Source organism: Sabethes cyaneus, chromosome 2, assembly GCF_943734655.1.
Source record: "Sabethes cyaneus chromosome 2, idSabCyanKW18_F2, whole genome shotgun sequence".
In the NCBI taxonomy this organism is placed as follows: Eukaryota; Metazoa; Arthropoda; class Insecta; order Diptera; family Culicidae; genus Sabethes; species Sabethes cyaneus.
Window position 1 is genome coordinate 230002198 of NC_071354.1, and position 12400 is coordinate 230014597.

The following is a 12400-nucleotide window of genomic DNA, read 5'->3' on the forward strand; positions in this document are numbered from 1 at the left end:
AGTTGATTAAATTTCGCTTTTTTATTGATTTTGAAACGTAAGTGGTGATAAAACTTCGGATTTTTCCTCAGCAAAATCTGGTAACGTTGATATCGAGAACCCCAGCGACACCAAGAAGTAGTTTAGTTTAGTACTAGTAGTAGTTTGGAAGTATTGCTCCATCCTAGAATAAGTTTGAAAAGATTGCAAATTGCTTCCATTTATTCTAATTTTTTAATCGAAGCTGACGTATTTTGGGCATTTTGATTTTAATATTTTATTATATTTGAAACAATGATAAATTATGTTTATATTTTTAATAATAAGCTTCCAACAATTCAACCTTAGTCATTATTTTGGAACAAATGATAGTTTTCGATATACGAGTTTCCAAGTGGAAGGCCAAAATTGCGGGTTACATATTGGCGTGATCAACGAAAGGATTCGGAGTACTTCCGTACTAACAACTTCTAAAAAGGATCTTTTATATTTTGCAAAATCAGCCCATGAGGTTGAAATTTCTAATAGTTGTTTGGTTCCATTTGAAGTGAAATAACGAGGCGAACAAAGGTAAAAATTGACGCAAGTTCTGATTATGGCAGCAAGCCGAATTTGATTTCAGTGAAACAAATTGATTATTAATATCGTATGGGAAACGAGCAAACGATATCGAATCGTCACAATCGATTGCAGCTGCTTGTAGGAACCATGTATCTAATGTTTTTATTCTGTATTGTACTGCTGTACAATTCTGTAAAAGGTAATTTTTTTACACGGAAAATCTCCCTTTAACTATCAGCTGTTTTTTTTCTCAGCGGACAACATATCGTCTCGCATCTTCGATGGACTGGACGCATCGATAGAGGACTTTCCATTCATAATATCGTTGAGAAGAAACAACAGCCACAGTTGTGGTGGAAGCATTCTCACGAATAACTGGATGATGACGGCTGGCCATTGTTTCAAGAAGTTAACCGCTGGCGTTGATATCCTCTCTGTTCAGGTTGGGAGGACAGAAATATCCAAAAGTGTGGACTCTTCGGTCTACGCAGTTGATCGGTTCGTTGTGCATCCGGAGTACTCGCAAAGTAAAGTCAACAACGATATTGCTCTGATCAAGTTGAAGAGTCCGCTGACGTTCTCGAAGCTGGTACAGCCAGTCACACTGCCTCCGGTATGCTATGAAGTTAAAAATCCAAAGCAGGAAGTGACGGTGATCGGTTGGGGAGTAACCAACGAAGGTCATCTGTCTAAAACTCTACAACAGCTGAACTACCACATCGTTCCGCATCGTAAATGCAATCGACAGTACAAGAATCGGATTTTATCGACGCAAATCTGTACCGCTTCTCCCGGACCGTTCAAAGTATGACTACAAGTATTGACTGAGTATGACTCAACAAATATTTGATTTTTATTGTATTTTACGACAGGGAGACTCCGGTGGCCCCCTGATGCACCAAGGATTACAAGTGGGCATTGTTTCGTGGGGTCGCGATCCGCTGCCAGGAGTTTTCACCAAGGTGTCACATTTTATCAGATTTATCTACATGTACACCGATCTCGCACTCGATAAAGTTCGGTTTTTGCCGTGTTCTTCGAAGACTAGAGTAAATAGATAGAATAAGGCATAAGCTACCATGCAATAAATTACTATAAAATAGGGCTTTGAAAAGAGGTAAAGCTTTTAAAAGTCTATCTTAGGGGTTTCATTATCTTTCCAGTATAATTTTATACTGACTAAAATCAACCAATCAATCGGGATTTATATACAGAATAATTTCGTCAGAACAAGTTCGACTTTTCATCAACGTCATGATATTGGCGGCTGAACGATAATACTGCACTAGTTGCAGAAGACACGGTAAATAAGGTGAGTGTAGGGCCATTGGCGACAAAAAGAGCTAGCCGAAGCGGAGAAGATTTTATGGAAACAAGCTCAATGGGATAGTTAGCTTTCCAGACGAGCTGAAAAACTTGCAACTGAAGCCGACCCAGAAAGTGTTTCCACAATAGCAAAAAAGAGCTACAACTATGAGTGTTTATCTGGTCTTGACCAAGATGGCGTACTGAGAATAGACGGTAGATTGGTTCCTTCCATCCTAAGCCGTTTCCACAATGTGACGAAGATAATTCTTCAAGATTACCGCGAAAAGTTCGGCGCGGTTCAGAGCGAGTGATCAGTCCCTCCATCTTGGTACTTCAATCCACCTTGCACACCACACATGGGCGGCATTTTGGGAACGGATGGTAAAACCCGTGAAGGAAGCGATAAGGGCATTACAAGATGGAAAGAAGCCTAGGGATGAGATTCGCAACACAACCGTTGCAGAAGTAGCGGACGCGGTTAACAATTGTCCCCTGACCTACAAGCCTCAACTCATGAGTTGGCAGACTTTGTTCATAGTACAGTAACTTGCTCGGACGCTCAAATAAAGGCAACCTGATCAGCAGAAAGCCCTTCGCAATATATAGAAACGCACTAGCGTACTCAGCCATAAACGAAAGGTGGGGCACCTGACCTTTCGGAAGAATGTTTTGGCCTGGAAAAAGCAAGTAATCGGAGGATGGCGAATCTATTATTACTTATCACAAAAATAGCGGCCGATTAGAGTAAAAACTCAGGAGTGTCGGGTGCAATTGGATTGGAACTGGACTAGAAATTAGAGTTTTAATTGAACTTGAAATCGAACTTGATGTTGGATATTAAATTAGACTTCAATTTGGACTGATTTTTGAACTGGAAGTTTGAAGTGGACATGGATACGAAATTAGACACGAAGATTTACTTGAAATTAGGATTGACATTTTTCGTCTTACTCGATCACACGTTTTACCTCTTCTCTGCCGCTTGTTCATTTACTTTTTTTCTAACCCGTGTTTCATGTTTCATTGTTCCACTTTTCATCGTTTCCTTTCCCATTTTTTCTAATCTTTAATCCGGTTTGTCCTCAAGTTTCTCACCCGTGTTTTGTTATTTTCTTTTCCGTAATCCAGCTTGTTCTGTTTTTTCCCTTTTTTTCGTTTGCACTTTTCGTGTTTTCCTAACTCCTTTTATCTTCTTTCATTCTAGTTTTTCTCCTTCGTATGTTCCGTTTTTCTGTTTGATGTTCCGTTTTTCCTTCTATCGTTGGCTCCCTTTCTCTCTGTCCTCTTAGATTTTCCTTTTTTATTTCCCGTTTTGCGTCTTTCTCTCTTCCGTTTTTCGTTTTTCTCTAACCCCTCTTTCTTGTTTTTTTGTCTTTTTCCCTTATTTTGTCACATTTTTCTCCTTTTATATTCCGCTTGACTTCTTCTACTTGACTTCTTCTACTTGATATCTTTCTTCCCTCTATCGATTTTCTTTTTTATCTCTGGCTGTTCTTCTTTTTCTTTATCTTCCCATCTTTTCATTTTCCTTGTTTCTTGTCTTTCCTGTCTCGTTTTCCCTCTTTCATTTTCTCGTTTCACTTTTTTTCACTGTTTCGTTGGTTTCTTTTTTCTATTTCTTTTCTCCTCTTTTCTGTCCTGTTTTGTCACCTCGTTTACCTCGTTTTCAGGCCCGTTTCCCCGTCTCATTTTTCCCCTTTTCTGTCCAGTTTGTCTTGATTTTTTCTCGTTTCCTGTGGTTTCTTAATCGTTTTTCCTTATATTCTCTAGTTTATGAAGCAGATGAGCTGTTCCTTTTTCCCTTTCTTTTCTCTTCCGTTTAACCATTTTCTGTAGTCCGGTTTTCTCTTCCTCTTTTTCTGTTCCATTTTCCCATTTTTAACCTCAATGTATTTCTTGTTTTTTTCGTTTTTTTATCGTTTTCCTTCCTTTCTCTAGTTCTTCTCTTCTGTTTTGCCGTTTTCTTGTCTCCTTTGATATCCCGTTTGACTTATTTTCCCTTTTGCTTCGTCTTTCTCAGTTTTCCAAAAAGAAAAAATTCTGACTGCTCTTCTCATTCTCCATTCCTTTTCTCTTCCTGGTGTTCCTGAGTCCTGAATACCCTCCGTTCCGTTTTTTGTCGTTCGAGCCCATATTTCCTCTGTTCCTGTCTAGTTTTTTGTCATTATCTGTCTCGTTTCGACTTTTTCCATCCCAGTTTCCGTCTTTTTTCACTTTTAATGCCTTTTCTATCCCGTTTTTCGATTTCGTCTGTTTCTTTCTTCCTCTTATTATATCACGTTATGCTTTTCTTTTCCGTATCATTCTTTATGTCTTCTGTTTTCATTCTTTCTCCATTTTTTTCTTTTTCTGTCCCGGTTTTCCATAGTTGCTGTTCCCGTTTCTCCATTTTCCTACTTTCATATTACTTCGTATTCTTTTCCTCCTTTTCTATCCCGTTTTTGTTACGTTTTTCTCCGTTTTAGTCCCTTTTATTTTCAATACAGTTACCCTTATTTTCTTTCTCGTTCTTGGTTTTTTCTATGCCTTTCCTTTCTGTAAAATGTCCTCGTTTTCCCTCTTTTTCTCTCCCATATTTTTCTTTTTTCCGCTTTTCTCTTTTCGTGTCCTATTTTTCCTCCCATTCACTTATCAAGGTTTTTCTTTCGTTTTGAATTTTTTCATACGAGATTTTTTCTCACGTTTTTCCGCTTCTTCCATCCTTTTTCTATCTATTTTTAGTGACTTAAAACTAAACTTGAAATGAAATTTATAGGCGCACTTGAAATAGGACTTGACTGAAATGCCAAGAACCCGGGTTCAAATCCCAACCGCGCAGGAGTCACAAATGACCCAAACTGTTAAAGTGACTATAATCTAACAAAAAACAAAAGATTCGATCAACTTTGTGCACCAAAGAATCAAAGCGTTTGGATATGTTTGTCCACCCAACCTAAACCGAGAGTCAAGAAGCGTCGTTGTTTAACTGAACACAATATTTGCTACAGTTACTAGCGGCTGTAGTTTATTTCCTTTGCATGTGGCGTTGATAATCACTGTTTCACACTTAATTAGAATTCTACAAACAGTATCCCATTAATCCCAGAAAAAGGCAGTGACAACTTGTCAAAATGACGGGAATAAGAGGAAAGAATTTATTTTCAATATTCAGCTGATTGTAAATCATGAATTTATTACAAAATTTATTCCAAAAATTAACAGAAAGTACGCTTTTTATATATAATCCTTGATGAATCCAATATACGACGACACTTTAGTGAAAACTGCTGGAAGTGGTTTGCTGCCGCCCTGAACAATGCCCACCTGGAGTCCTTGGTACAGCAGAGGACCACCGGAGTCTCCCTGCCGAAAAAACAGAACACAAAAATAAATCGCATGCTGAACCAAACTTTTCCAAATCATACTTTGTACGGTCCAGGATAAGGGGTACAAATGTGGATTGGTAAAATCGAATTATTGTACAGCCGATTGCACTCGTTGTAGGCGACGATGAGGTAGCTTAGTTTCTGAAGTGTTTGCGGATGTTTACCACCGGCAATTCTTCCCCAACCTATCACCGTCACTGGCCGGTTTGGATCTTCAATTTCATAGCCAACCGGAGGCAATTTAACGGGCTGAATCAGCTCCGTAAAAACCAGCGGATCCTTCAACTTGATTAGAGCAATATCGTTAAGCCAAGTAGCTTCTTTCGAGTACTCCGGATGCACAACTAACTGATCAACTTTATGAACCGAAGAGTCAACCTCTCTGGATATGTTTGTCCGTCCAACCTGGACAGAGACGGAGGCAACGCTGCCGTTTAACTTATTGAAACAATGGGCGGCCGTCAATATCCAGTTCTCCGTAAGAATGCTACCACCACACATGTGTTTGTCGTTTTTTCTCAACGATATTACAAATGGAAAGTCCTCTATTGAGGCGTCCGTTTCATTAATGATGTGGAACAAGGATGACATATCCGCTAAAGAAAAAAGAGAAATCTCCGATAAATAAGAGCTAGATTCTTCTAGAATCTAGTACACCTACCGGTTGTAAAGTTGTACAGAAGCACTACACATAATAATCGCAAGTACATTATCTTAGAAAGCAGTTGAAATCAATTGTAATGATGCGATATCGTGTGCTAGTTTTTCATTTGATATTGATAAGCGATTTGTTTTTTGTTTTCGTTAAATTCGGTCCGGTTAAATAAGTGGGTAAAGTGAGGTTTCAATACTTAGGGAGACCCTTCAATGGCTATTTGATTTGGTAATGTGTACCAATTATTCGAAAGTACACATTGAAGCGATTTGAGATGAACGCTCCGCTTTCCGTTTGTAGCCCGCAACACTTCGTAAATTTGAAATTAATTTTTATGGGTGATAACCTGAATCTACTACTACTTTTCAAGCAGAGACTTCAAGTTCAATCGTCGTAAAGAATCATCGATCTGTTGGGACGGACGGGAAAACTGTCACTTTTTCTAAAAGGAAAGTAATCGAAATTTGGCCTTGAAACTGTACGGTAATTATCACTATTTAGTGATTGCAAAAGAGAATTATAATAGAAACCGCATTATTGCTACATCCACTATGAGTCGATCGGTATCTGAACTATGAAAATTCATTCATAATTGGTGGAGTTATTAGCGTTCAAAATCTTTCATATTTTAGTGACGGTAGCTGGAATCTAAATTATGGAATGAACGTCAAAAAGTACTTGACGTACACTTGGCAATTGACCAAACTATCACGAGGTTCAGTTATTGTATTCGAAATACCAATAATCGTCAATAAGATGTAACGAATATAGTTGTTTTATCTGTTTTAGCAAACGTCGGCTATAAAAAGTGTGTTTTATCGGCAAAAACGCAACATGTTTTACTGAAAATCGTTGAAACGTTTGTCAGAACTGTTGTAACCACGTTCTCCAACAGGCGGTAAAGTTAGCTATTATTCTTTAGTTAAACAACTTGCTTACCTTTTACAGGTGCGTGAATTTTAGGTGAGTTAAAAATTCAGAAAAATAAAACAAGTGAAAAATACGGAAAAAGATTATGAGCTGATTGATGCCGAAGAGAGGGCGATAGATAGCCGTATCAAAGCAGCACTCTGTAAGTAAAACAATCTTTAATTTTTTGAGTGGAACAAAAGTCACAAATTATTTGCTTTATTTGTCGCGAAAAAAGAGTAGGATTAAGCAAATTCGAGAAGAATACTGGTCTTTAACAAGCCTTCATCCAATAAACTCATATCAGTGTTGGTCATTAAAGGTGACATATTTTAATGAAGCGGTCAATGCTTTTTAGTTTGAAAAAATATAATTATGCCAGTCGATGGTATTACTGCGAGATTCGAAGGACTGTTGAGTTCTACGGACTTTACCTGGTCCTTTGCGAGTACATCTGCGTAACGTTTGGCGCTAAAACTCTACGTCCCAAACCCGGAATTTTCAACTCAAGCTTCAAATCCGTATTGCTGTATTCCTGCGAAACGCATCTTTAGCTCTAACAGCACAATCGCGTTATCTTACTTGAATAGGAAATAGAAAATATCGAGAACACGCCGTAGTTTGAAGCAATTACGCAGTCCTTCACAGTCGGTTTAGCATGTGACATAGGAACACTAAACGAATGAGTTATAGGGAATAACAAACTATCTTGACGGGTAATGTCCCGCTAGAAAAGCTTTGTTTTGTGCACGGTTTAAACGTCGTCAAGATGGCCTGTTGGGACGGGAAGTTTCTGTCACTATTTTTTTTTTTGCAAAAACACGTTCAAACTTTGATGACATCTTTTCCAATCAATCAATCAATCAAGGACTTTCTAGTTAGACAATGCTCCATTCTTTTGCTCGATTGTATCCATATACTGCAAGACTTTTTGCCACACGGATGTCCTGTAGGAATCTGTCACAATGGACGGTGCTGTCAACTATTTTCGAAAAAAAAATTGACGAATGTGAATCAGTGATGTTTCAGAGAATTTATTACAATATAGTGAATTATAAATTTGCGTAACAAACGCTTGCATAATGTTACGCATTGTCGAATTGTAGCATCTCGTTCGTGCCCCTAAGCACAGACCGTCATACTTTTCATGTAAAGACCAAATGATTGTTAACATCGTCTTATGGTGACATTCATAAGCATGTATTAAAAAATAGTCTCGACAGTCGTAATGGATTAGAAAAATCAACTAACTTTTTCTCCTCACAAAGGTCCAGACTCATTTCACCTAGAGTTGCCCTTATACTGTTGTGCACAAAACAAAGCTTTTCTGGCGGGACGCCACACTTCAGGACAGTTCCGTCGGTGCAATCAACTTGGTGGTTACTAAAGTAATAGAAATGGTCATGTGCATAGATAACCTTACCTGTAATTGATTCTCAAGCTACGACATGCTCTCAATATTTTCTGTTTCTAATTCGCGTAGGTAGGGCACCTTCCATGTCTCATATTTAACCGATTGTGAAGTGGGACCCTATTCTCACAGGGCCTTACCTAAATTTTTTAGGTGAGGTGACAATTTGTGATTCTCACAGTCACCTGGGTGACTCCGCTCGCCTGGGTGCCTGTACAAATCAAATGGGGCCGGTAAAGTGAGTTGAGGGTGACTGTGAGAATAGGGCGCGTGAGAGAAGTGAGGTGAGGTGAGGTGACTGTGAGAATAGGGTCCGTGTTTTTGAATTCTTTAAGTCGCGGCTTCTTCTAAACATTTCCTATTTCCTACTCGGATAGGTAGGGAAATTTCCATACCATTTGTTTTGAGTTGCGTTTGCATTTGATAGATTCTATTGCATTAACGATTCCAGCTATTCACGGCATAAAACGCAAATAAAATAAAACAATGACAAAATGTAAATGGTAATGCGCACTTTTCCCTACGGGCTCCCGCCGTATCGTTACAGTCGGATCATTATTGAGAACTTTTTTAACCGGGCTGTCGTCTGACATCCTCACGACGTGCCTAGCCCATCGCAGGCGACCGATTTTTGCGGTGTGAGCGATGGGTGGTTCCCTAAACAGCTGATGCAATTCATGGTTCATTCGCCTGCCCCATCTGCACTCCGCCGCAGATGGTGCGCATCACCTTCCGTTCGAAAATACTAAAGGCGCATAGTCCATGCCTCATGGCCGTGAAAGACTACCGGTCTAATCAGCGTCTTGTAGATTGTTAACTTCGTGTGGTGGCGACCTTTGTTCGATCGCAGCGTCCTACGGAGTCCAAAGTAGGCACGATTTCCTGCCATAATGCGTCTTTGTATTTCTCTGCTGGTGTCGTTGTCTGCGGTAACCAGTGAGCCCAGATGCACGAACTCTTCTACCACCTCGATTTCATCACCGTCTAAATGAATCCGGGGAGGGAGGTCAGCATTTACTTCTTCATGTATTTTGCTTTCGATACATTAATGACAAGTCCAATCCGTTTGGCTTCAGCTTTCAGTCCGATGTACGTTTCCGCCATCCTCTCAAAGGTACGTGTAATGATGTCAACGTCGTCAGCGAAACCAAGAAGCTGGACGGACTTCGTGAATATCGTGCCACTCGTGTCTATCCCCGCTCTTCTTATCACACCCTCCAAAGCGATGTTGAACAGCAAACATGAAAGCCTATCACCTTGCCGTAACCCTCTTCGAGATTCAAAGGGACTCGAGACTGCCCCTGTTACTCGCATACTCGAACAACACACATTACTCGATCCATCGTCGCCTTGACCAATCGCGTTAGGGAAATCCGTAGTAGTGCATAATCTGCCATAACTGATCACGATCGATCGTGTCGTACGCCGATTTGAAGTCGATGAATAAATCGTGCGTGGGCACGTTTTTCACGCGTGAGCACGTTTCACGTGACTTCGCTCGTTTTTCTCGCGTTACTCGATCTAACGGGAAACGTTGTCCTACTCAATAGAATTATACACATGGCTGCCAGAAACAACATCGTCTCAAAATTTGGGCAGTGCTAACATTTTGAAAGTGACATTATTGTTTTATACTTAAGTTCATAACTAAACTAACTATGATTACTGTTCACTATTCACTACACTTTGCAAATGGTGATAATCGATGACATAAAAGTACCTTGTAGGCGGCATTCAACAATGTGATTGCGCGGAAATTACAACAATCCAACTTATCGCCCTTTTTATGGATCGGACACACGATGCCTTCCGTCCACTCCTCCGGTAGTAGCTCCTCCTCCCAAATCTTGACAATGACCCAGTGCAGCGCTCTAGCCAGTGCGTTACCACTGTATTTCAGCAGCTCGCCGGGTAGCTGATCAGCCCCAGCCGCTTTACTGTTCTTCAGTCGACCGACCTCTTCTGCTACCTCCTGGAGGTCGGGGGCTGGTATTCTGTCGTCTTCTGCAAGTGCTCCAAGATCTATTGCCATATCGTCACCTTCATGTTCAGCTACATCGCTGAACATTAAGGTGCTCGTTATAATGCTGCTTCCACCTCTCGATCACCTCACGTTCGTTCGTGAGAAGATTACCGTTTGAGTCCCGACACATATCAGCCTGTAGCACATAGCCTTTGCGCGAACAGTTTAACTTCTCGAAGAACTTCCGTTTATCGTTAGCACGGTACAGTTCTTCCATAGCCTCGCGATCTCGTTCTTCCTGTTGGCGCGTTTTTCCTCCGGAAGACCGAGTTTTCCCTGTTCCGTGCTTGTCTATATGGGCTGGTACCGAATGGCCGAAACAGACATGACCGAATAACGAATGGCCGAAATCCAAATGACCGAATTCCAACAAGTTACAGAAGGCCGAATCACGAATGGCCGATTTTTCGCGGAATGCCCAAATCAACAACATTTTTATTGCTCATGTTGTGAGACCTTACACATTTTGAATAAATTTTTTTATCTATTTCTCTTCGCGAATTGGAAACATCCCCCTGAAAAACCTTCAAAACTTTCCCCTCTATTGCCTTTTGATCCACTCGCAGCTCTGTGATGATCCGCGTGATTGATAGGTGAAGGAGAAAAGCTTTTCGTAGAATTCTGTACCTTAGTTTCAGAAAAATAAGCCATACGCTGCGTCCTATTTTTTATTTTGGTAAATAGAGTATAGATGATAGAAGATTCTTTGTTCCCCTAAGCGCGAGTTATTTACGTTTATTATAGGGTGCGAGGCCCGATGATCGTGTCAGTAGCAAATGTTTCCTAGATGTTTCAGGGCGAGACGGCCGCAGGCCGCGAGTGTACACCGGTGACCCGCCGTCGAAAGCCCCGGCCACTGCGGGGGCAGTCCCCCCGCAGAAACCACTGCTATTTAGGTGCATGCATTTTCCTAGGTTTACTGACTAGTAAGGATTATCCCTTAGTTAAGTCCGAACGAGCGGCAGTGAGTAAGGACAGCATATACCCAACATTTGTGCAGGGTGAAGGCCGTGATTATTTTCGGCCGAATATGACGTTCGGCCATTCGTGTTTCAGCCTTTTGTGATTCGGCCATTTGTGATTCGGCCGTTAGATATATTGGTTGCCAACCAATCACACGCTGACACATCTTTCCCAGTACTATAAAGTCGGTTCCCAGCTCGTTGGTGGTGCCACAGCTCTATAGAAAGCAGCCGCACGACGCCCGCTTTTCCATACCTTCTGTGCTGTCCAGCAAAGTTCCTGCTGTGCTACGATTTCGGAGTTTCAGGGAAGTAGTTCATCATAGATTATCCTATCGCAACCCGGGAAGCCGAACGATTTGCAATTCCATGTCCCGAGTTTACAATCGTAGTTCTTATTTCGTTGCGTAGGTCGACGCCGATTGTTCCGATCCCTATTTTCGTCTTCGTTGTTGGTAACTTTTTGTTTTCCAGGGCGGCTTGTTGGGCCTGCCGCTAACCCCCTGTCTCGACGGAGGACCATCGTGTACAACACTGTTTAGAGTCCCCGCTGGCATGAGGACGAGTATAATAATCAGCCGCCCCTAACATGGAGAACAGACGCTGTTTGAGCCGCATCCCCTTGGGGCTCGTGTTTGACGAAGCATTTCCTCTACCGCCATGCTATGGTGACCGCGCCAGTATTCGCGTCGCACCTCCTCACTTCGCTATTGTTAGATTGATAACATTGCCCAGGCTACGTCGCATTTGGTATCATATGACTCGTGTAGGCGTGAGGCGGGAGCTTTTGAGGACCAGAGCTGTGTTTGACGCTTCTTCCAGGTTATCAACTCACCATTTGAAGCCCCAACACTTTCTATCTCTTATTTAAGTAGGTAGGGCAATTTCTACATCATATAGCTTTTGTAGTAGTGGTCTACCCAGCGGTGATTCCTGGTCCGAAAGGGAATCCACTGAACTAGTCCGATATGGGTATTGCTTCACGTTGAACAGGGCTGTTCTAGAAAATTCCAGTCGATATCATGGTATCATCATTAGTTTAAAATTCTTCTTTCAAAACCGATGTCTACACACTGTTTTTACAAACTGAAGTTTTTATTTTGATGTTAATAACAAAATAACACATTTTCATGCTGCAACGTTCGATAAGTTTATTCCATACGATCATTCGATCGTAAGTTCAGAAACACCCTGTGATCGACGAGACGCGATGTTTTTCTTTCCTTC

The 12400-nt window shown here is 41.1% G+C and overlaps 2 protein-coding genes across 2 annotated transcripts; one reads left to right on the plus strand and one right to left on the minus strand.

Moving 5' to 3' along the window:
• The first annotated feature begins 687 nt into the window (after positions 1-687).
• LOC128736750 (chymotrypsin-1-like) lies at positions 688-1601 on the plus strand. Its single transcript, XM_053831237.1, has 3 exons — positions 688-739; positions 795-1345; positions 1413-1601. Exons 1-3 carry the CDS (start codon positions 688-690, stop codon positions 1599-1601), a joined length of 792 nt encoding a protein of 263 aa, XP_053687212.1.
• Positions 1602-5061: 3460 nt separating this feature from the next.
• Positions 5062-5923, minus strand: LOC128736751 (chymotrypsin-1-like). Its single transcript, XM_053831238.1, has 3 exons — positions 5875-5923; positions 5253-5809; positions 5062-5190 (listed from the first exon to the last, which is right to left on the minus strand). Exons 1-3 carry the CDS (start codon positions 5921-5923, stop codon positions 5062-5064), a joined length of 735 nt encoding a protein of 244 aa, XP_053687213.1.
• Positions 5924-12400: the final 6477 nt, after the last annotated feature.

Bases quoted from the DNA above. Each gene is read 5' to 3' on its own strand.
- LOC128736751 (XM_053831238.1), bottom strand. From the start codon at position 5,923: ATGTACTTGCGATTATTATGTGTAGTGCTTCTGTACAACTTTACAACC. The intron at 5,810-5,874 runs GTAGGTGTACTA...TTTTTTCTTTAG, and splicing joins TCTGTACAACTTTACAACCG to CGGATATGTCATCCTTGTTC. The intron at 5,191-5,252 runs GTATGATTTGGA...TTTTTTCGGCAG, and splicing joins CTTATCCTGGACCGTACAAA to GGAGACTCCGGTGGTCCTCT.
- LOC128736750 (XM_053831237.1), top strand. From the start codon at position 688: ATGTATCTAATGTTTTTATTCTGTATTGTACTGCTGTACAATTCTGTA. The intron at 740-794 runs GTAATTTTTTTA...TTTTTTTCTCAG, and splicing joins GCTGTACAATTCTGTAAAAG to CGGACAACATATCGTCTCGC. The intron at 1,346-1,412 runs GTATGACTACAA...ATTTTACGACAG, and splicing joins CTTCTCCCGGACCGTTCAAA to GGAGACTCCGGTGGCCCCCT.